The sequence below is a fragment of the Xenopus laevis genome, chromosome 9_10S (assembly GCF_017654675.1).
Source record: "Xenopus laevis strain J_2021 chromosome 9_10S, Xenopus_laevis_v10.1, whole genome shotgun sequence".
Taxonomy (NCBI): Eukaryota; Metazoa; Chordata; class Amphibia; order Anura; family Pipidae; genus Xenopus; species Xenopus laevis.
Genome location: NC_054388.1, coordinates 105497327 through 105522368, shown reverse-complemented (window position 1 = coordinate 105522368; position 25042 = coordinate 105497327). Strand labels below are relative to the sequence as shown.

Sequence of the window (25042 nt, the reverse complement as noted above, 5' to 3'; positions counted from 1 at the left end):
TACATTTTAAATCAATTGCCACATTATTTCTTGTAAAAGTTTCAGTAAGTCATGTGACACAAGTGACATGACTGGACATCAAATATAAGCAAACATTTCATAGGTTCTCTGTGAAGTTTGTCATCTGATACTCTTGTTACTTATCATAACGGCACATGTAGGGATTAACTAAGTGAATTAAAGAGACATTTTCCCTTACACAGACTGGAAGGAGTCACAGGAGAAGGTCTGAGGTAGGAGCTTGAGCTGGTCTGTTGTGATTTCAGGCAGAATAAACTTCAGTTTATCTTGAAAGAGCCCTGTCCAACCAGAGCTGTTGGAGGGTGAGAGGCTTGGAATCAACAACTGTAAAGTTTTGTTGATGAGATCCAGTGCTAGGGGGCCATGAATGGCGCTCATGTTTTTCTGCAAAGAAAAAATATGAAACAATGTAGATTTTTATGTGCCACAGAGTTGGGTTCAGGTCCTCTTGCCACCATTAACAGATGTTTGATTTTTTAACACAGAACTGCAACAAACTTCTAACCAGTAATTTACATTAAGCCCATAAGAATAAGTTGATCTCATGACATGGATGAACTGAAGCGAATGACTCTGAAGCAGGTGCATGAGACTTACTAGAGCAGCTGCTGAGTTGAGGGTAACCAGGAAGTTTTGGACATCTGCTGCGTTTGGAAATAGTGCCATAATTTGCCCCGCAGCATTAGTGTTGCTTGAAGCGTTCGACTCCAGGCTGAAGCTCACCACCTGGGGGACTGTCAGATTAGACAATACGTCCAGCTGCAAAGCACAATAAATACAACAGTAAGTAAGGAATTCATTGAGGAACCACATAAACAGTCACATTTACACAATGTAGTTTGTACATTTTTAGGGACTGTACAGAGAAATGGAAAATAAGGAAGAGATGAAGGGGTCCAATACTTACTGCATTGAAATGAGCATTGAAGGCAAGCAAGTCCTTGTACTCTGCAAACTGCATGAATTTCCCAAGGTTCTGCGTGACCCAGGTGCTGGTGTTGACATTCTGTGAGCAGGATAAACCTTATGGGAGATGAAAGAAATTTAAGGGCACTACAACAATGGTATTCTCTCTCTGTCTGATTATCCTGGATACTGTTTGACCAAATCCCACCACTATTTACTATTCAGCTAAGCTAAATCAACGTTACGTGTCTAAACCACTGGACGAATTCCTTCCATTGTTAATGGGACAAATGGCCTTCTAGAGGACAACGTTCCAGATAGCATTTCATTTTAGACACTTCAGCGGGAAACATATCATACTGTAAATGTAAACTTATGGCGTAAGATGAGATCTTTATTATAATTGTGAAATTACCATTGTTTTTGAGATTAGGTTGAATGATGACTTTGTAAACATCCTCTTGTTTTACATTTTTCAGTTGGTTGAATGAGGAGTCCATTGCTTTCATTCTGGTAGAAACAAAAATTGGGAAATGTAGATTTATAGTACACCTTTGGGTCTCCCTAAAGGGTTGCATTAAAACCAATGGCGATTTAAAGGCTAATACAAATACACAGAAGAATTGAGATTTGGAAAACTCTCTTGACATGAGAGAACAAAGATGGAGCACCATAGTCTTATCTACATTTATGGCTGAGGTTGGACTTTGAGTTTATGATTTCACTTACACAGCTTGAAAGGAGTCACAAGAGAAGTTTGAGGGTAAGAACTTAAGTTGGTCCGTTGTGATTTCAGGAAGAACAAACTTCAGGTTATCTTGGAATAGCCCTGCCCAATCAGAGCTGTTGGAGGGAGAGAGGCTTGGAATCAAAACCTGGAAAGTTTTGTTGATCAGACCCTGTGCAAGAGGACGTGGGATGGAGCTCATATTGTTCTGTAGAAAAAAAAGAAAGAAAGTTTATGGAACAGCTTTAAAAGCATGGCAATTATGCCTTTACTTCTGAAAGGATTTTAAAAGGTAAGCATATAAAAGTTGCAGGTGTTCCCTCCACGCAGTTTCCATTTTCATTCTTAATAGTGATGGGCGAATTTATTCACCAGGCGCGAATCTGCGGCGAATTCCCGCGATTTGCCAGCGGCAAATAAATTTGCAAAACCGCCGCGAAAATTTGCCGGCGTCAAAAAAATTTGGACGCCGGCATCCGTTTTTTTGACGCTGGCGCATTTTCACCATTTCGCAAATTTTTCGCCGTTTTGTGAATTTTCGTGTTACAAATTCGCCCATCACTAATTCTGAATATTGGACCAAAAAATGTGTGGATTCATCTGTGGGCTGGTCAAATTAATACAGCCGAGTTTTTCAGCATCCAAAATGTGCTGATACAGTCTACCTCGGCTTATACTCGAGTCAGTGGGCAGTAGTTGAGATTGCAGTCACTTTTAATCATTCCTATACCAACAGTTCGCTTGGGGAGAGACTGCAATATCACACAGCGCCCTCTGTTGGTTATATGAAAGAATAACAGTGACTGCAATATCACACAGCGCCCTCTGTTGGTTATATGAAAGAATAACAGTGACTGCAATATCACACAGCGCCCTCTGTTGGTTATATGAAAGAATAACAGTGACTGCAATATCACACAGCACCCTCTGTTGGTTATATGAAAGAATAACAGTGCCCTCTGTTGGTTATATGAAAGATTAACAGTGACTGCAATATCACACAGCACCCTCTGTTGGTTATAGGAAAGAATAACAGTGACTGCAATATCACAGCAAAATAATCGAGTTGCACTCGCACACCCTGGCCTTCAATTAGGATAATCCCTGGTGCACAGCAATGGAGGAATCGGCGTCCACCTTGTAATGATGGATCAGAAGAAAATTCACTGGCACACAGGTACTGCTAGCAGGGTAAACACTTGCTGATTTATTAAATGGTTTGCAGCATGCAACGTTTCGGGGTAACCCCCTTTATCAAGCATCTTGCTTCAAGCATCTTGCTTGATAAAGGGGGTTACCCCGAAAACGTTGCATGCTGCAAACCATTTAATAAATCAGCATGGGTTTACCCTGCTAGCAGTACCTGTGTGCCAGTGAATTTTCTTCTGATCTGCAATATCACAGAACCCTCTGTTGGTTATATGAAAGAATAACAGTGACTGCAATATCACACAGCATCCTCTGTTGGTTATATGAAAGAATAACAGTGACTGCAATATCACACAGTGCTATCTGTTGGTTATATGAAAGAATAACAGTGCGCCCTCTGTTGGTTATATGAAAGAATAACAGTGACTGCAATATCACACAGCGCCCTCTGTTGGTTATATGAAAGAATAACAGTGACTGCAATATCACACAGTGCCATCTGTTGGTTATATGAAAGAATAACAGTGACTGCAATATCACACAGCGCCCTCTGTTGGTTATATGAAAGAATAACAGTGACTGCAATATCACAGCACCCTCTGTTGGTTATATGAAAGAATAACAGTGCCCTCTGTTGGTTATATGAAAGAATAACAGTGACTGCAATATCACACAGCGCCCTCTGTTGGTTATATGAAAGAATAACAGTGACTGCAATATCACACAGCGCCCTCTGTTGGTTATATGAAAGAATAACAGCGTCCTCTGTTGGTTATATGAAAGAATAACAGTGACTGCAATATCACAGCACCCTCTGTTGGTTATATAAAGAATAACAGTGCCATCTGTTGGTTATATGAAAGAATAACAGTGACTGCAATATCACACAGCACCCTCTGTTGGTTGTATGAAAGAATAACAGTGACTGCAATATCACAGCACCCTCTGTTGGTTATATAAAGAATAACAGTGCGCTCTCTTTTGGTTACATGAAAGAATAACAGTAATATACAAAAGTTGAAACAATTCCTTTTGTGAAGTCTTACGAGCCCCCCAAAGACTGAGCCCTCTCCAAGCTCTATAACTGCCTGTTCTAAGCCTCGACCATATTAGTAACTGAACTTTTTTGTGTGTTGGGTACTATGGGAATGGACAAAGATATGTACAGACTATACACTCCCACATTTTAAGCTTCATTGTGGCAAAAAGTAAGTGGGTGAAAGCTTTTGGGTAAGTCCTTTAACTAAATACTAAATACTTTCTGTCAAGTAGCAATACAAAGAGGTCAGTTCTATTTGCGTCACCTTGAGACCAGGTATTTTATTAGAATAGCACAGAAAGGTGCGGCTTTTGCAGATCTGTACAGTGTGTTTTGCTGCTAAGATTTACTGGACAAATGCTTCATTCTTTCTATATTTGTGAGCTTTGCTTAGGGGGAGCTTTCCAAACACTCAAAGGCAGGCACCCATTGAGTTGACTGAATCTGTAACATCTATAGTGAAGACAGATGAAAGTTGAACAAATCTAAGACTACTCATATTACTACCATTTAGATTTTCCTTTTTGAAATGTGTTTTTATGTATCCCCCTACTTTAATTGATAAGGATATTAGAAGTCACTGAGGGGTTCTGTGACCATATAAAGGCACAAGGCTGCTGGCTGAGTTATACAGGGAACTTTGAGTATCACTCATGTATTATAAGGGATAATGTACCCCCTACTGTAAATGATAAGGATATTAGATGTCACTGAGGGGTTGTTCTGTGACCATATAAAGGCACAAGGCTGCAGGCTGAGTTATACAGGGAACTCTGAGTATCACTCATGTATTATAAGGGATAATGTACCCCTTATCATTTACAGTAGGGGGTACATTATCCCTTCTGGGATATCTGGATTTTCAGATGTAGAATTGGATACTTACTCTATTAAAGTTGGGATTAAAGGCAACCAAGTCCTTGTATTCAGCAAATTGAGGGGTTGTTGCAAATTCAGCAAATTGAGGGGTTGTTCTGTGACCATATAAAGACACAAGGCTGCAGGCTGAGTTATACAGGGAACTCTGAGTGAGTATCACTCATGTATTGTAAGGGATAATGTACCCCTACTGTAAATGATAAGGATATTAGAAGTCACTGAGGGGTTGTTCCTTGACCATATAAAGACACAAGGCTGCAGGCTGAGTTATACAGGGAACTCTGAGTATCACTCATGTATTATAAGGGATAATGTACCCCCTACTGTAAATGATAAGGATATTAGAAGTCACTGAGGGGTTGTTCTGTGACCATATAAAGACACAAGGCTACAGGCTGAGTTATACAGGGAACTCTGAGTATCACTCATGTATTATAAGGGATAATGTACCCCCTACTGTAAATGATAAGGATATTAGAAGTCACTGAGGGGTTGTTCTGTGACCATATAAAGACACAAGGCTGCAGGCTGAGTTATACAGGGAACTCTGAGTATCACTCATGTATTGTAAGGGATAATGTACCCCCTACTGTAAATGATAAGGATATTAGAAGTCACTGAGGGGTTGTTCTGTGACCATATAAAGACACAAGGCTGCAGGCTGAGTTATACAGGGAACTCTGAGTATCACTCATGTATTGTAAGGGATAATGTACCCCCTACTGTAAATGATAAGGATATTAGAAGTCACTGAGGGGATGTTCTGTGACCATATAAAGACACAAGGCTGCAGGCTGAGTTATACAGGGAACTCTGAGTATCACCCATGTATTATTATGCATAATGTGCCCCTACTGTAAATGATAAGGATATTAGAAGTATTAGAAGTGTTTAGCTGTATCATGGCTATATAAAGGCACAGTCATAAAATGTTGTTGTATTTCTGTTGTTGGCATAGGCTGAACAGCAACACCCATGAAAAGATACAGCTGTGTTATTTGTTGGAACTGTATCAATGTAGCACAATAATAATATATAGCAGTATAACTTACCGCAGCTAAATTGAGGTTGGTCAGGAAGTTTTGGACATCAGCAGAACTATTCAGTATTCCCATTATCTGGCCAGCGGCATTAGAGTTGTTCACTGCATTTGGCTGCAGACAGAAGTTCACTATTTGTGTCACTGTCAGGCTCGGCAATACATCCAACTGCAAAGCAGAAAACACACACAAGCAATCAATGAGGGATTTGGAAAGCAGGGAAGTTTTTTTTATATCAGTAGATTAAATAGGAAAGGTCAGAAAAGGCACTTGATAAAGTGGGTTTCATTTATGCTGAAAAAGTTGCCAGTTTGCTGAAAGACAGTGTCGTGCCAGATGCTTCTACAAATCCCTCTGGGTATGTTCCCTTGTGCTAAGCCACTCTACAAGATGAGATGACTTTGCCTCAATCTTATAGAACCAACTAGATAAAATGTTTGGAACAACCACAGTTCTATATTCTAGGGCTTCTTTAGCAGTAAAGATCTGTGTCTCCAAAGATGTCCTAGTAGCTCCCCGTTTTCTTTTCTGCTGATTTACTGCACATGCTCTGTGCTGCTTTCAATATTCTGCTTTCTTTCCGGTATTGAGTTTAAATGGATGACCATGAACATCAACGTTTTTGACCAGTAGACAGTAGGTTAACATTCATAACTTCTCTTAAAATAGAATATAAATGAACAAGAAAGCAGCAGAAACACGTTTATAGAAAACCACAGCACTAAATCCCTAAAAGTGCAAACAGAAGATTTCTGTTCAGAAAAAACAATTGGTATAATGTTTGTTATTTTTGACTGGACTGGATTTTCAGATGTAGAATTGGATACTTACTCCATTAAAGTTGGGATTAAAGGCAACCAAGTCCTTGTATTCAGCAAATTGAGAATATTTGCCAAAGTTCCCCTTGATCCAGGTGCTGCTATTGACATTCCTTGAGCAGGCTGATCCTAATGGGAGACAAAAAAGGAAAGTTAAAGGGGAATGCCATTACGATCTATACAATATGGATGTTACAAAAAATTGCAAATTGTAGACTCTGCAACCCCTTTTGAAAGAAAATGTTTACAGCTCCATGACATTAAAATTCTCATCCCCACCCCAAAAACTTTTTTAAAGGGGACCTGTCACCTTAAGAAATTATTCCAAATTCTATTTTATGGTGTAAGTCAAGCAAAATAAACTCACTTAAACTATCAAAACTATTTAAATCGTGTTTTGTTATAGCCTTGGAATTCACAATCACAGCAAGCAGGCAGGTGCCATTTTGTAGACACTTTTATTAAGGCAAGCTTTGCATCATGCCAAAACCATGTTTATGTGCCAGAATGGAGGGGGCTGATATCCCTGCACTCACTGGCTACACAGATGGTTGGGAGGGAGGGGGAATGTGGGAAGTGACATTAAATCTATGAAGTGTAGAATTGAAAGTGAAAGTAATTGCCTGCCCTGCCCCTATGACTAAGGCATTGAGGAGTGGCAGGCAATATATGATTGACAGCTGAGACTTTTAAACAAGTTTATAACAGGGATATATGTTTTAATAACAAAAACAATTTGGGATTCATGTTTAATTTGAAAAGGAATTTTATTAGTCTCTATGACAGGTCCCCTTTAAGGCCCCAATGCCCCTGATCTTTTTTTAACTTTAGGAAATACACAGAAGATAGGGGTTGGACAAATGCTGCTGCTATTTTTAGTATTTGATATCACTGTTTAGCTGAAACAAATCGGAACATTCAATGATATGCACCAGGACAGTGGGACAAATGGTTTTCTATGGGACATCTAGTTCACGGTACCATTTTAGCTTCAATACTCAAAAAAGGAAACGTACCCTACTCCTAGAAATAGAAGTTTTGTTGCATTTGTTGCGGTAAGCTCTGACTTACCCTTTTCTTTTTTTGATCATTTAAGATCATGTTCAACAGCTGTCACTTTGTTTTATACAATATTGAAAAAATGTGTCCCTTTCTCTCGCAAGCAACAGCCATTACATTCATCCGTGCCTTCATACTACCCTGATTATTCCTACAACTTCTTTCTACTACAGATTCCTCCAGTTTTTAAATCCTTACCATGGCTTCCTATTCAGCAAAGAATATATAAACAACAAAAACCATCTCATGTCTTTCGGATTCCTCTGCACTACACTACATCTCTTCTCCTGTGTCTCGATACACAGGGATCCCCAACCTTTTGAACCCGTGAGCAACATTCATAAGCAAAAGGAGTTGGGGAGCAACACTAGCATGAAAAATATTCTTGGGTTGCCAAATGAGGGCTGTGATTGGCCATTTGGCAGCCCCTATGTAGATTGTCAGCCTACATTGAGACTCTGTTTGGCAGTAGACTTGTTTTTATACAACCAAAACTTTCCTCCAAGCCTGGAATTCAAAAATAAGCACTTGCTTTGAGGCCACTGGGAGCAACATCCAAGGGGTTGGAGAGTAACATGTTGCTCACGAGCTACTGGTTGGGGACCACTGCGATACAGTTCTGGCTCCTCTGTTCCTCTCAGATGCCTCCACCTGATCACACCACCACCGTTTCCCCCACCTCAAAATTGCTCCTTACTTGTTTCCACCCCTGATTCCTTCTCTCAGTCTCTTTAAAACAAAATTTCAAGATGACTCAGTCCTGGAACCTATGGCTTTATGCCACTGTATAATTTGTTCTTCTCCTGTTTTAGTGATATCCTCACTTGAACTTAAAGCTCTACAGTGCAGGGACCTCATTGCTTTTGTAATCTTTCATTAGTTGGATGTTGTTATATTAAAGGGCACCTATCACAGCCAAAATCAAACACATATTAACAATCTGACCAGTACAAGCTAAACACGTTTAATCAAACTACATATATAGTTTTTTGAAAAAACTGCAGGTTTTAAAAAAATCCCTTACTTTGTCAAATGGGTTCTTTCGCTGAGGGAGGCCATATTGAGACTCTAACAGAGACTCTAATGTGCAGATTTCAGGAGCATGCTCAGATTGTAACACTGCTTTGAGTATTCTACCCAGAATGCCTTGTTTAAGTAAACTCCTCCACTAGAAGTATCAGGAGATTTCCCTATCTTGTCCCCTGCTGGTGATGTCATTATGCAAATGAAAGGCACACAGTAACTTCCAGCAGGTGGCAGCACTACTGTACAGCAGCTAACACACAGGTTTGGCTGATTTGGAAATAGCTTAGAAGGGTTGATAAGCAACAAGGAATTTGAACTGAGCATGTGCGAGATTTCAGAGCTACAGTTGGCTGGGAAGATATAGGTAGGAGGAGCCAGTGAAATCCAAGATGGCTGCCTCAGCTAGAACTGCAGGGGAGATAGGGGAGATCTTGCAGAAGGAATAGTGAGCTGATCATTTCCATTATAAAAACAATTCTAACTGTTTTAAAAATCGGATTTCTTGAACTTTCACATAGTGTATTTACTTAGTAAATGATTTTGGTCATGATTGGTGCCCTTTAAGGCAAAAGTAGTTTCCTGTTTAACACAATTTCATTCATTCATTTTTTCATGGTGTAACCTGAAATCTATAATTTTGAACACCAATCAACAAATTTCATCCTCCATTGAACTTGATGGGCTTTGGTCTTTGTTCGACCCAATTTAAATGTTACCATTATTTTTGAGGTAGGGTTGAATGACGACTTTGTAAACATCCTCTTGTTTCACGTTTTTCAGTTGGTTGAAGGCAGTGTCCATTGCTTTGATTCTGTTAGAAACAAAGAGCATTTCAATTGGAGAAATGTAGATTTAGAGGGTTAGTTATTAAGGTCCAAATTTATCTCAGTATTTTTAAATGAGAAATCCGAGCAACTCCGAATTCCTGAATGGACCTTATTTATGAAGAAAAAAGACCGAAAAAATAGGGTCGGACAAACTTTGGAGTTTTCCGCAAAAAATACGCAGTTTTCAGAGTCTTTTGCGCAGAAACCCCAAAATCATCGTATATCGGTACGGACATCAGCGCAGACACTGGGACCTTCCCCATTGACTTATACAGGACCTCGAGAGCTTTTAGATGCCAGGGTTTCAGATTCAGAGTTTTTAGACTAACTGACTTTAATAAATCTAGAAAAATTCGTAGTTTTTTTTTTTTTTGGTCCGGATATTCGGACCTTGATAAATAAACCCCTTAATGTATACAATAACAGCTTGATTCTTGTATTGGGTTTCATTAAATTCTGCAGCAGTTTAAAGGCATTTACTTTTACTAATTTTTGCTTTTAATGACTAAAATTTTCTTTTTTACTAGTATGGGATTTTATTACTTCTTAGATATTTGTGGTAATTAGTCATTTGGGTTCATGAAATACTATGATCTGATAGCTTAGATGCTCCGCATTTGGCCTCATCATCAAATGCTGGTTTTCCTAATTATACAATAAAGTGGGGGGTCCAGCCTACGTCTTTCATATCTTTAAGAACTTCATCTCATTGAGAGATGATTGAATTTGTATTGAGGGCTATATCAGTTGAGTGGTTATTTAAAGTTGCATCAGGCAGCTGCAGCTCCAAGAAGATTTAAGATCTTTAGTTGTGAAAGTATCTGCACCAACTCACACCCACAATGAATCCTGAACAGAAGTAATAGTGGCAATTACAGTATATTGACCATATAAAGATGCCATAAAGGCCACAGGTTGAATGCTTTTAATTCATGGAAATCCTAAGGTGACAGAAATAAGAGTGACAATTATATTGACCATATAAAGATGCCATTGGTTGAATGCTTTTAATTTATGGAAATCTCAAGGCAACTCATAGTATCACTACATCTTAAATCAATAGCCACATTATTTCTTGTAATTTTATAGTTTCAGAAAGTCAGATGACACAAGTGACATCACTGGACATCAATTATAAGCATACATTTACATATAGGTTATGAAGTTTGTCATCTGATACTCTTGTTACTTATCATAACGGCACATGTAGAGATTAACCTGGTGAATTAAAGAGACATTTTCACTTACACAGATTGGAAGGAGTCACAGGATAAGGTCTGAGGTAGGAGCTTGAGCTGGTCTGTTGTGATTTCAGGCAGAATAAACTTTAGTTTATCTTGAAAGAGCCCTGTCCAACCAGAGCTGTTGGAGGGCGAGAGGCTTGGAATCAACAACTGTAAAGTTTTGTTGATGAGATCCAGTGCTAGGGGGCCATGAATGGCGCTCATGTTTTTCTGCAAAGAAAAAATATGGAACAATGTAGATTTTTATGTGCCACAGAGTTGGGTTCAGGTCCTCTTTCCACCATTAACAGATGTTTGATTTTTTAACACAGAACTGCAACAAACTTCTAACCAGTAATTTACATTAAGCCCCTAAGAATAAGTTGATCTCATGACATGGATGACCTGAATTTAATGACTCTGAAGCAGGGGCATGAGACTTACTAGAGCAGCTGCTGAGTTGAGGGTAACCAAGAAGTTTTGGACATCTGCTGCGTTTGGAAATAGTGCCATAATTTGCCCCGCAGCATTAGTGTTGCTTGAAGCGTTCGACTCCAGGCTGAAGCTCACCACCTGGGGGACTGTCAGGCTAGACAATACGTCCAGCTGCAAAGCACAATAAATATAACAGTAAGTAAGGAATTCATTGAGGAACCACATAAACAGTCACATTTACACAATGTAGTTTGTACATTTTTAGGGACTGTACAGAGAAATGGAAAATAAGGAAGAGATGAAGGGGTCCAATACTTACTGCATTGAAATGAGCATTGAAGGCAAGCAAGTCCTTGTACTCTGCAAACTGCATGAATTTCCCAAGGTTCTGCGTGACCCAGGTGCTGGTGTTGACATTCTGTGAGCAGGATAAACCTTATGGGAGATGAAAGAAATAGAATGAGGATACCATTGTTGTTGTGCCCTTCAGTCTGATATGATGACTCTTCCAGAGAAGAAGTTATCTATCCCTTTTCCCCAGACCTTGGTAAAGATGATCTCTTTTACACACATTTCAGATACACCAAGACCCTGATCTAATTAAGAACAGCTGTTTTTGACACATTAGCGATACTATCCAGGATACTGTTTGACCAAATCCCACCACAATTTACAGGATTCGGATTTGGCTGAGGTCTAACTATTCAGCTAAGATAAATCAACGTTATGTGTCTAAACCACTGGAGGGGACAAAGTTCAAGACAGCCTTTAATTTTAGACACTTCAGCAGGTAACTTATCAAACTGTAACCTAATGTAGTAAGCTGAGATCTTTACTATAATTGTGAAATTACCATTGTTTTTAAGATAAGGTTGAATGACGGCTTTGTAAACATCCTCCGGTTTTACATTTTTCAGTTGGTTGGATGAGGAGTCCATTGCTTTCATTCTGGTAGAAATAGAAAGTGAAAAATTGGGAAATGTAGATTTACAGTAAATAAAATCCCAGTACACCTTTGGGTCTCCTTAACGGGTTGCATTAAAACCAATGGAGATTTGAAGGCAAGGGTCTACAGAACAAATACACAGAAGAATTGAGATTTGGAAAACTCTCTTGACACGAGAGAACGAAGATGGAGCACCATAGTCTTATCTACATTTATGGCTGAGGTTGGACTTTGAGTTTATGATTTCACTTACACAACTTGGAAGGAGTCACAAGAGAAGTTTGAGGGTAAGAACTTAAGTTGGTCTGTTGTGATTTCAGGAAGAACAAACTTCAGGTTATCTTGGAATAGCCCTGCCCAATCAGAGCTGTTGGAGGGAGAGAGGCTTGGAATCAAAACCTGGAAAGTTTTGTTGATCAGACCCTGTGCTAGAGGACGTGGGATGGAGCTCATATTGTTCTGCAGGGAAAAAAAAAAGAAAGAACTTTTATGGATCATCTTGGCAATTATGCCTGAGCTTCTGAAAGTATGGTAAAAAGGTAAGCATATAAATGTTCTAAGAGTTCACAGAACCTCAAATGCTTAATTCTACATTGTAGGTGTCCCTTCCAAGCAGTTTCTATTTTAGTTCTGAAAATTGGACCAAAAAATGTGTGGATTCATCTGCATAGGGACGTGGGCTGCTCAGATTAATACTGATCCCCCATATGATCCGTAATAAAAGCCAAGTAAAAAAAGTTTGCCCAGTAGCAGTAAAAGCAATCAATACGGTGTTTGCTTTTCTTACCGTACCTTAAAACTTAATACCTTTTATTACATAACCTTCTCTGCCTCCCAGGACCCACCAGCAAAACTGAAATTGAGGTCCTGCTCTTACAACAGTTAAATGGAGGCAATGTCAAGTGGTAAAGGTTATACAGGGTTATGGTGGAACTAGGGTTGCCATCTTTTTAAAAAAAAAAATTACCGGCCATGGTTGGGGGGTGGAAAAGAAAGGGGCGGGGCGTGACGCAAAAGGAGCGGAGCCGATGAGGGGTGCCACAAAAGGGGCGCAGCCAGAGGGAGTAGCGTCACAATAGGGGCGGGGTCATGAGGGAGTAGCATCACAAAAGGGGCGGGGCCACCGCCCAAAGCCGACGAAAATGTAAGTTTTCATCAGCGGGCAGGGGATTTTGTAAATGGTATTACAAATTACCGGATGCTACATTGCCGGTAAATTTGTAATACCGGCCCCGGCCCTGGCAGGTGTTTTACCGGCTAGGCCGGTAAAATACCGGCTGGTTGGCAACCGTAGGTGGAACTAAGAAAGAGCTAATGGGAATTTACCCAGACTGGGGCCTACTGGGAGAACTTCTGGTGCTCTGACTGGTCAGTTTGACCTTGGGTCCACTGCTGACATTATTTAATGGAGCTCTGTATATTCTATGAGCTTTGGTTCTGTACAATTCCATTTTGCTGGTCTGTCTGTTTTTTTTTTAAACCAGGGTTTATTGGGCACTAGGCCTTTTATCTGCTGGATTTTTGTTGGGGGGTGGATTATAACACAACAGAGGTCAAAGGGAAATAATATGGAAGTGTGGGGACAGCTTGCGAGAAATTGTCATCTTAGACAAATATTAAACAGCACACCTTGGTAAAAGGACAAAAATAAATCAAAGAAAATAATATGTCACCTCTTAATATTTCCATTAGTAATATACAAAAGGTGAACCTCTTCCTTTTGCGAAGTCTACCGAGCACCCAAGGACTGAGCCCTCTCCAAGCTCTATAGCCGCCTGTTCTAAGCCTCGACCATATTAGTAACTGAACTTTTCTCCCTTTTTTTGTGTGTTGGGTACTATGGGAATGGACAAAGATATGTACAGACTGTACACTCCCACATATTAAGCTTCAAAAGTAAGTGGGTGAAAGCTTTTGGGTAAGTCCTTTAACTAAATACTAAATACTTTCTGTCAAGTAGCAATACAAAGAGGTCAGTTCTATTTGCGTCACCTTGAGACCAGGTATTTTATTAGAATAGCACAGAAAGGTGCGGCTTTTGCAGATCTGTACAGAGTGTTTTGCTGCTAAGATTTACTGGACAAATGCTTCATTCTTTCTATATTTGTGAGCTTTGCTTAGGGGGAGCTTTCCAAACACTCAAAGGCAGGCACCCATTGAGTTGACTGAATCTGTAACTGTAACATCTATAGTGAAGACAGATGAAAGTTGAACAAATCTAAGACTACTCATATTACTACCATTTAGATTTTCTGTTTTGAAATGTGTTTTTATGTATCCCTCTATTGTGAACTATAAGGATATTAGAAGTCAATGAGGGGTTGTTCTGTGACCATATAAAGGCACAAGGCCGCAGGCTGAGTTATACAGGGAACTCTGAGTATCACTCATGTATTATAAGGGATAATGTACCCCCTACTGTAAATGATAAGGATATTAGAAGTCACTGAGGGGTTCTGTGACCATATAAAGGCACAAGGCTGCAGGCTGAGTTATACAGGGAACTCTGAGTATCACTCATGTATTATAAGGGATAATGTGCCCCCTACTGTAAATGATAAGGATATTAGAAGTCACTGAGGGGTTGTTCTGTGACCATATAAAGACACAAGGCTACAGGCTGAGTTATACAGGGAACTCTGAGTATCACTCATGTATTATAAGGGATAATGTACCCCCTACTGTAAATGATAAGGATATTAGAAGTCACTGAGGGGTTCTGTGACCATATAAAGGCACAAGGCTGCAGGCTGAGTTATACAGGGAACTCTGAGTATCACTCATGTATTATAAGTGATAATGTACCCCCTACTGTAAATGATAAGGATATTAGAAGTCACTGAGGGGTTGTTCTGTGACCATATAAAGGCACAAGGCTGCAGGCTGAGTTATACAGAGAACTCTGAGTATCACTCATGTATTATAAGTGATAATGTACCCCCTACTGTAAATGATAAGGATATTAGAAGTCACTGAGGGGTTGTTCTGTGACCATATAAAGGCACAAGGCTACAGGCTGAGTTATACAGGGAACTCTGAGTATCACTCATGTATTATAAGGGATAATGTACCCCCTACTGTAAATGATAAGGATATTAGAAGTCACTGAAGGGTTGTTCTGTGACCATATAAAGACACAAGACTGCAGGCTGAGTTATACAGGGATCTCTGAGTATCACTCATGTATTATAAGGTATAATGTACCCCCTACTGTAAATGATAAGGATATTAGAAGTCACTGAGGGGTTGTGTGACCATATAAAGGCACAAGTCTGCAGGCTGAGTTATACAGGGAACTCTGAGTATCACTCATGTATTATAAGGGATAATGTACCCCCTACTGTAAATGATAAGGATATTAGAAGTCACTGAGGGGTTGTTCTGTGACCATATAAAGGCACAAGGCTGCAGGCTGAGTTATACAGGGATCTCTGAGTATCACTCATGTATTATAAGGGATAATGTACCCCCTACTGTAAATGATAAGGATATTAGAAGTATTAGAAGTGTTTAGCTGTATCATGGCTATATAAAGGCACAGTCATAAAATGTTGTTGTATTTCTGTCGTTGGCATAGGCTGAACAGCAACACCCATGAAAAGATACAGCTGTGTAATTTGTTGGTACTGTATTCATGTAGCACAATAATAATGTATTGCAGTATAACTTACCGCAGCTAAATTGAGGTTGGTCAGGAAGTTTTGGACATCGGCAGAACTATTCAGTATTCCCATTATCTGGCCAGCGGCATTAGAGTTGTTCACTGCATTTGGCTGCAGACAGAAGTTCACTATTTGTGGCACTGTCAGGCTCGGCAATACATCCAACTGCAAAGCAGAAAACACACACAAGCAATCAATGAGGGATTTGGAAAGCAGGGAAGTTTTTTTTATATCAGTAGATTAAATAGGAAAGGTCAGAAAAGGCACTTGATAAAGTGGGTTTCATTTATGCAGAAAAAGTTGCCGGTTTGCTGAAAGACAGTGTCGTGCCAGACGCTTCTACATATCCCTCTGGGTATGTTCCCTTGTGCTAAGCCACTCTACTAGATGAGATGACTTTGCCTCGATCTTATAGAACCAACCAGATAAAAGGCGTGGAACCAACCACAGATCTATATTCTAGGGCTCAGTCTTAAGCATTCTTGGATCAGTTAGAGCAGCGGTTTCCAAGCCACCCCTTGGGCAGGTTGTAGTAGTAGCAGGGGAGGCTCTGTCTGCAGGCCAGTTAGGGTGAAAATTAAGAAGAATGCCCATTTACTCTCCTTGAATTACTTGAAAGCCCTACTAGAAGGTTGGTTGTGGTAAGTTTTGGGGTGAAAATGTATTTTCCTTTTTTTCTGTCCTAGAGAATCTTGGAACTAGTATCAACTGATACACCAATATGTTGCTTCCCGTTTTTATTTTTGCCTGGCTTGATAGCAGTAACAATTACCACTTGTTGTTCGGAAGAAGCAGCCACTGCAGTTTTAATTTAATATATACCTGATTGTGTATTGGACTCTTCATGATTTTGCCTACAACCATTGTTATCTGCTTGTCAATCACATCAGTTATTATTGATATCACCGTTCTTGGTTCATTTCTACCCCCTTATTTTAGAGACTATTCAATTTGCTACTTACAGCATTGAAGTTAGGGTTAAGGTCAATAAAGTCTTTGTAGTCCGCAAACTGAGCAAATTTCCCAAAGTATTTTGCCAGCCAGTTGCTGGAGTTGACGTTGTTTGAGCAGGCATTACCTGGGAAGAGAAAGAAAGAGCGAGAGATGGGAAATGTCCAACTGCTAAAGACTAGATGTCCTCTGCACTCACCCGTTATCAATATATATAGGATATTAAGTCATTTTGTTTATTAAGCTAATTACTGACATTTCAGATCCAAGTGTTTTAGGGCTGGATCCTATTAAATTCATGATGTGCTGCAGGAAGGACGAACATACCTGAAGAATTCTGTAGCAATGACTTGAGGACTGGAAACAGCTCTTTCCCATTGGTGATAGTCATACCGGGGTCTTCAATACCAATACCCTGCACCCTTAAAGAAGAAGAAAGGATTTTGACCTTGCCCAGATTAACTGACAAACCTTAACATCTTTTGAAGTGAACAGTATTTTTATTGGAGACCATCATTAAAAAGGAACACTTGATTTGCTCCAGGAAGTAACCATTAGCATTATTGTCTCTTGGGTTACCCAAATATTACTTGAGTACAATTACCCAAGCATTAAAGCTTGCTGGGGGCTGTAGTCCAGCAACATCACTCAGATATTGTTTTAAAGGCCACTAAAAAAAAGTTTACCAATATTCTCCAGGTGCAAGAGGATATGAAATAGCTGTCCATTATCTACAGTACCCGGTTTCTTGTTCTTTGCTTATACATTGTCGATGAGATGCATTAAACTAATCTGGTCTTTGTCTGTCCTGATGATGGTTTCTTGCACCTGCTATTAATTCTGGGCTAAATTGCTTAGTAATTGCCCTATATTTGATAATACCAAGATGGCTGATATCTGGTGCTAGTAGCTCATATTCTTACTGTAGAATGAACAAGAATGAGCAGACTAGCTATAGCATAGACTAGGGATGCACCGAATCCAGGATTCGGTTGGGGATTCAGACAGGATTCGGCACCAAATCCTAATCCTAATTTGCATATACAATTAGGGTCTGGAGGGAAATCACACGACTTTTCATCATAAAACAAGGAAGTAAAAAATCTTTTCTACGTTTTCCTTTCCTGCCCCTAGTTTGCATATGCAAATTAGGATTCTGATTCTGTTCAGTATTAGGCAAAATCTTTCACAAAGGATTTGGCCGAATCCCAAATAGTGAATTTGGTGCATCCCTAGCATAGACACAAGGTTGTCCTGGTCAGACAAGTGGAGAGTAGACATTTAAGCCTAGGATAGGTAGAACCAAGGCATCAAGCCCTAGCCTCTAATTATATATATAAGACTGAGTGGGAAATTAGTATGTTGCTATTTAGTCAACTTGCGATCTCATGTCACAGAATGGGTGTGGATATTTATATAGTGAATAAAGTACCCCCTCTTGTACAATATAAGGATATTAGAAGTTACCGAGGAGTTTCATGACCATATAAAAACAAGAGGCCGAAGGCCGAGTGTTTTTATACAAGTCATGGAACTCCAAGGTAACTTCTAATATCCTTATATTTTACAACTGGAGGTACTTTATTTATTATAATACACAAATTTCAGTGAGTCATGTGACAGAAATGACATCAGAACTCACCGTTTATAACTGATGACATCAGAACTCACCGTTTATAAGGATATAATTTACAGGATATTCATGGCTTTTGTGTATTATAAGGATATAATGTACAAGATATTCATGGTTTTTGTGTATTATATATATATATATATATATATATATATATATATTATATATAAAACAATGAGTGTGACTATACCCTGTGACCTACAGCAAATGAAATTATAGTATGGGAATGGGTTTGGGGGACAAGTGAAGTACTCTGTTTAGAGAACACTCAAGCCTTTTTAGAGGGTGTTACCCTTCAGTGGATACTTACAATTCCTGAATGTTTTCACATGGTGCTTTCTTGTCCACCAGGCACTGCATCATTGACGCACTAAGGTAAGGCAGGAATGGTCCAACATGTATTGGGATCAACTGAGGAGCAGGGTTGCTGCTGTTTACTTTCTGCAAAATACTGGGCCAGATCCCTGCCAAGAAGAAATTCTTCCATTCTTTGCTCACATTCTGAAACTGATCAAATGAAAATAAGAAAGGTCACTGTTTTTTGTTGTAGGAGGAAACATAAACCCTCTAAACCAACAAATATAAAAAAAAAAGCACGTTTGCAATTAACATTGTTTTCTGTTTTTCAAGTTGTTAGCAGTTTTTACACTGCTATATAGTGAATGTAAGAAACAGCACCACCTGGTGGTCCTTACAGATGACTGGCTACCGTTGGATGAAAATGAATTTCCCCAGCAAAGGAACATCTTGTGACGTCATTCTGCTTTAGGGAATCAGAATTTTCCCGACACTGTCCGTTCTATGCATTTAGACTGTATCGACACATCTATCTATTTAGTGCTTATGAATACCATAATAAAAAAACGGAATGACAGACAGAAGGCAGAACAATGGCATGACTGCTTTGACTTAGGGGAAAATATGTTGACTCACTAAAGTCATAATTATGTTTTTCTGACATGCCCTTTTTGTGTTTTGGTTAAAAAAGTTAACCAACCAGAAAAAGTGGAATATGAGAACAAACACATTTGACTTAGCTCTGGTCAAAATAGATTTAGACAATAAAAAGTATTTGCCTAAATCCGTCAAATGCTTTGCGTGTACAGATATTTGCTTTGTTATTGTATCAAGTCATGCTTTCTACTCAAATGAGTTGTCTAGCAGTTCATTTGCAGGACCTTTTCTTCTGAAATACAACCATGTAGACAATAACTCTAGGAAGGGATATCTCAGCCACATCTGATGCACTTGGATCAGCCTGGATCTATGTAGTGCCCCATACATAAGATGGAAACAAAGGGCAACAGGTAGGATGACTGAGGGAAACATGGAAGCTCATAAGCTCCAGACTAGGGATGATTATGTGCTTAGAACAGTTAGAAACCATCTAGAAATAGCAATATTATTTAGACAAGAGATGCAAAGCTTGAGATGTTTGTAGAACATGTCCCACCATGAAGTAAAGGTTTGGGGATGTTTAGAACTATAGTTAATAAGAACTAGAAAATACAGACGGACTTCCATGATTTATGGAATTTATGGTTTGTCATGTCTAGTCTTTGGACTAGTTATACACACCTGCCCAGTTAGGTTGGAGAGCATAATGTCTGCGTTGCTACTGTTCAACTTTGAGAAAAACAAGATGGAATACAGACTATCATTGCTCATTACGCTGCTGGGACAGGCAGTTAAATTCAGCAGCAGATCCGAGGTAAATTCATCTAAATTGGCCTCCTAGAGAGAAAGAGAGAGAAAAACCAAAATTATCAGTACATATAGCTCTTATGGATTTTAAACTCAAGGCATAGTTAGTAGGCTTAAAGGAGAACTAATGCTTAGCTAAAGAAGTAGCTAGAAATGTTGTACATTATGTTTTGGGTTTCTGTACCAGCCGAAGACAACCACAGCCCTTTAGCAGTAAAGATCTGTGTCTCCGAAGATGCCCCAGTAGCTCCCCATCTTCTTTTCTGCTGATTCACTGCACATGCTCTGTGCTGCTGTCACTTACTGAGCTTAGGGACCCACTCACAATATACAGTACACATGGAATAGAAATGTCACAATATAAGGCTGATTAGTAATTAATACACATAATTACTACATGGCAGCACAGAAACCAGTGCAATTAGCATCAGAATTTAATAATCAGCAAACCTGTAGCATCAGCTTATATTACAGCCAGGGAAGCTCATTTTCTGCTGGATAATTAGTGACGAGCCCTAAGCTTAGCTTCTCAACAGCCAATCAGAGCCCACTGAGCATGTGAGTGTCACAGACACTTTCCAAGATGGTGACCCCCTGTGACAAGTTTGAAGTCCTGGATCATTGCTGCTATTGACAAGCTGACACTTTAGCCTCATGCAATTAGTTCACTATATAAAATATGTCTTTTTTAGCCACATTTATTTTTAGGGTTTAGTTCTCCTTTAAGTGGCATACTCACTGGTGTGCAGGCATATTCTTCGAACGTCCATTCACAAGCGTCTGCGATGTTTGTAATTGTGCTATGAAAAGAAGGAAGGTATTAAAGATAAGTCATTGGCATGAATACCTAGTTGACTTAGAACCGAAGAGAACGCAATACAGATTTGTCTTTAATTTAATTTCTCATGTGCACAGATGCACTGGGAAACATTTGATCAGTTTAGCCACGGGTGGAACAAGACAGCCATGTCTCCAAATCTTTAGACAACCGTTTATTCAGTTCTGTTTATAGGAATCGGAAGCACTGTGTATTTTCAGTGTAAGTGGTGGGTCTGTGACAGTTAGTTAATGCGAAAGTCTATGGCTGCCTGAATGTATAGTTAGGAGAGCCATTTTGTGCAGTTGTGTGCCACTAGCCTAAACCTCGTCTATGATGCTACTGTCCCTGACTGGCTCTTTATCACCTCCCATAGGCCTTATCTTGAAAATCTGGACTGACATAGCAGAATCAGGAATAAGCACAACTGGGGCCTCACCTGTTTGCGTTGGCACACAACACTGTTTCTGTGAAAAACAAATAAAAGAATGGTTAGGGAAACATTGTTTATTTTACACCAAAACCTACAAAATAGACAAATTAGGAACCTACCATTAAAAGAGTAGGGGGGACACTGTGGAGAAAACCAAGAAGACATTAGCATCATTTTCAGGCAGAAGGACAAAAACCATGTAATCATAATGATAGAGAAGCATTTAGGACAGGGCCAGTTTTCAACATAATACATGTATGGAGTAGGTGGAACTGGTTGCTATGGGTTACTAGGCCCGGAAACAAACTTTGCATCATTCAGCAGGTACCATTTACGGGTCAGCTGCTTGAAAACTTGAAAAACTTTTTGAAAAAAAAAATAGGTTGTTATGGGTTACTGGACTTGGGCAAACTTTACGCCTTTTATTACATAATGCTACAGGTATATAGGTATGGAGGTACTGCATATATTGATGCTGGGAGCTTTTGAGCGATATTGACTCATCGTCAACATTGGCTCATTGGTTCAAGCCAAAATGTTGGGTTAAAGATGGTGGATTACCCAAACAATATATAGTATATTGTACAGAGTCCATGGATAAATATAGTCCTGTATTGTGATAGACTGGGTAATCTTACATTAAGGGGCACATTTACCTAGGGTCGAATATCGGGGGTTAATTAACGAAGGATTTTGCGCTATTCCTACGATCGAAGTACTGTCTCTTTAAAAATTTCTTCGACCCCCTAGTTCGCCACCCAAACCTACCGAGGCCAATGTTAGTCTATGGGGAAGGTCCCCATAGGCTTCCTAACAATTTCCTGATCGAAGGAATAATCGTTCGATTGAACGATTAAATCCTTTGAATCGAAGGAAATTGTTAGGAAGCCTATGGGGACCTTCCCCATAGACTAACATTGGCCTCGGTAGGTTTGGGTGGCGAACTAGGGGGTCGAAGAAATTTTTAAAGAGATAGTACTTCGACTATCGAATGGTCAAATAGTCGAACGATTTTTAGTTTGAATCGATCGATTCGAAGTCGAAGGTCGTAGTCGAAGGTCGAAGTAGCCCATTCGATGGTTGAAGTAGCCATATTCGACCATTCGAAATTCAAACTATTTTTCCTCTATTCCTTCACTCGAACTAAGTAAATGGGCTCCAAATCTTACATAGAATGTATATCTGTCTCTCGTTAACAAAAATAGAGGTTGTTATTAATCAAATCTGGTGAATTTGAGAGTAGTGACCCATAGCAGCACCAACTGATCAGATAACTGCATTATGTGCCAGTACTCCGTGCCCAGTGGAATATAGAATAAAGCCACATTTTGTTTACATGCCCAGGGCAAGTTCAGATGTCAGTCATCCAAATGACTAGATAATGTGGGGGAGTAAGTACCCCATTAGCCTAATGATCAGATAAGATCATTGACCTCATAAACTTCAGCGGGTATTGCCCATATTGGTTGATAATTTCCCTCTATTGAGTGACTTTATCTGCCTGGATGTCTCCAGTTTAGGAGCAATTGAAGCAGCATTCTTGGGGGGTGGGGGAAGCAAAATTCTTTTACACCCCTTAGTCCCTTAACTTATCATCCTCTGTCACAAAACACATACTTGGCTTGTGGCCATTGAATATTACATATGAAAAAAAAAAGCAAATACTTTCAGACAGGGAAGTTTTAACACTTACAATGTTGTTGGCAGCGACAGACACAGTCACCAGAAGGCCTGAATGCAACAAAGGAAACATCATATCGGTTACACTTGAAATCATATCACTTCTGTTCAAAAAGGAACTTAGAGGGACTTAAAAATGAATGTCTCATATGAGCCAAAAAATGGGATTGTTTTATTCCAGAATATTACTTTTTAAGGTTAAAGGTGAGAACTCAATGCCAAAGGTGCATGATTAATGCTTGTCAGTTGGCTAGAAGTGTGGTGTTGTACATGTTATTACAATGTAAGTATATGGGGGTAATTTGGGGTGATTTGACACCATGTTCAGGCTGTTATAATACGCAGCTCTCAAAGTGTCCAAAGACACCCCTGGGAAAAAAAGCATCTTAGGAATGTGAAGAATTGCTCTTCTGTATAAACCATTAAGTATTAAGCCTACATTTTGTTGTTATTCACAACCAGAACCAAAACACCTGTAAATGCCAATGTGACCCCTATTCAGTCCCCTTTTGGTGTATTGTTTTACTGGGACTCAGGGCCGGATTTACATTCAGGGGCAGGATTTACATTTTAGAGCGCCCCTAGGCCAGCTGCCGTTCCCTCCCTTTCATTTGTGCAAATTTTCAAAATCGAGACCAGAGCAATGGGGATTGGGCACACAGAGAATCTCTCATGCTCATCCCCAGTGTTTTTGAACCAATGTGGGTGTGGTTGGGCAGCATGCATCCCCCTAAAATCCTGCTGCCCTAGGCCTGGGCCTTGGTGGCCTCTCCTCAAATCTGGGCCTGCTGGGACTGTTGACTGGAACCAATAGCCAGGCAGACATGGCTCTCAGAATGGGAGAAAATCCAGAATCTCCAGATCAGAAATATATTTTCTGCATACCAACGTGGTTGGAGATGGGAAATGATAATGGCAGAGAGAGGACATATAAATTATAACAGTAGACCAGAACTCTAATTCCCCACCACAAAAATGCAGACTAAAAGTATGAGGCCTCCAGTTGGATCCAAACAAAGATTTTTTTTAGGTATGTTAGAAATGCAACAGTGGTTTTGCCTTCTCTTGTAATGCTGTCTGCATGTAACTAAATATACTGTACTCCATGGGTTTGCACTTACTTGTCAGAAGCAGGGCACTTCTTAGCGGAACCCCCATATTGAGGTCAGGACAACCAACCTGTGTACAAAACAAAAGAATCTGATTTATGGCACATTCGCATGCAACGTTCTGCATCATGATAAAAAGCTCTGGTCAGATGTATGTTTTATCCCAAATGACTCCCTTGTTTTTACTTCCAGACAAAGAAAAAGTCTGTTTTCCCAAAGAAAACCTACAGCAGAGACGGATGTATGTACAAGTGGGACCCAATAGTAGGTATGACATCTGTTTTATGGAACTAGGGGTTTTCGATTAAATGGTATTTCTGTCATTTAGATCACCAACCTTTGGTCATGGCTCCCCTTCGCTCGCAAAATGAACACATACATAGGAAAATAGTATCTCTACAAATGATTCTAGGGTAGGGATTCTGAACCTTTTGTTTACCTATGAGCCACATTCAAATTAAAAAAAGTTGGAGAGCAACACAAATATGCAAAAAGTGCCAACTATGGGCTGTGATTGATTTTGGTAGCCCCTATGTGGACTGTCAGCCTGTAGGAGACTCTGTTTGGAAGTACACCTGGTTTTTATACCACCAAAAATTGCTCCCAAGCCTAGAGTGCTTTGTGTCCACTGGGAGCAACATCCAAGGGGTTGGTGAGCAACATGTTAAGCTACTGATTGGGAACCACTGTTCTAGGAGAACATAGTCACCCCAAATCTTACCCTAACTGACCATCAAGATGGACCTTCTGGTATATGTAGGAGAGCAAACAGACAGTCTCCTCAATTCTCACTCTAAATAGCCTTCAGATACCACCCCAGTTGAACTATCCCCAAAGTTAGGAACCACTGGCTTAAGGCTACTAATAAACATTTAAACATTATAAAAATGCTACTGGCTTTGTTTGGACATCAACAATGATTTATTCAGCTTCGATACCATTAAGTACATGGTGTTGT

The 25042-nt window shown here is 39.7% G+C and overlaps 1 protein-coding gene across 2 annotated transcripts in view; it reads right to left on the bottom strand.

Moving 5' to 3' along the window:
* Window positions 1-24152, bottom strand: part of LOC108703229 — a 56914-nt gene extending 32762 nt beyond the window's left edge. Inside the window, exons 1-23 of one of the 2 annotated variants that reach the window (XM_018239310.2) lie at window positions 24097-24152; window positions 22989-23026; window positions 21415-21436; window positions 21302-21329; window positions 20785-20845; window positions 19920-20075; window positions 18652-18848; window positions 17036-17130; window positions 16720-16835; window positions 15767-15922; window positions 12349-12554; window positions 12003-12097; window positions 11469-11584; window positions 11159-11320; window positions 10740-10945; window positions 9381-9475; window positions 6593-6708; window positions 5774-5929; window positions 1657-1862; window positions 1343-1437; window positions 929-1044; window positions 619-780; window positions 200-405 (exon numbers count right to left, since the gene is read on the bottom strand). In XM_018239310.2, coding sequence (XP_018094799.1) covers window positions 200-405; window positions 619-780; window positions 929-1044; window positions 1343-1437; window positions 1657-1862; window positions 5774-5929; window positions 6593-6708; window positions 9381-9475; window positions 10740-10945; window positions 11159-11320; window positions 11469-11584; window positions 12003-12097; window positions 12349-12554; window positions 15767-15922; window positions 16720-16835; window positions 17036-17130; window positions 18652-18848; window positions 19920-20075; window positions 20785-20845; window positions 21302-21329; window positions 21415-21436; window positions 22989-23026; window positions 24097-24133 — 2843 coding nt within the window. In that variant the 5' untranslated portion in view covers window positions 24134-24152. The remainder of the gene's footprint in view (window positions 1-199; window positions 406-618; window positions 781-928; window positions 1045-1342; window positions 1438-1656; window positions 1863-5773; window positions 5930-6592; window positions 6709-9380; window positions 9476-10739; window positions 10946-11158; window positions 11321-11468; window positions 11585-12002; window positions 12098-12348; window positions 12555-15766; window positions 15923-16719; window positions 16836-17035; window positions 17131-18651; window positions 18849-19919; window positions 20076-20784; window positions 20846-21301; window positions 21330-21414; window positions 21437-22988; window positions 23027-24096) is intronic. The other variant, XM_018239311.2, reaches the window with a different exon arrangement.
* Window positions 24153-25042: the final 890 nt, after the last annotated feature.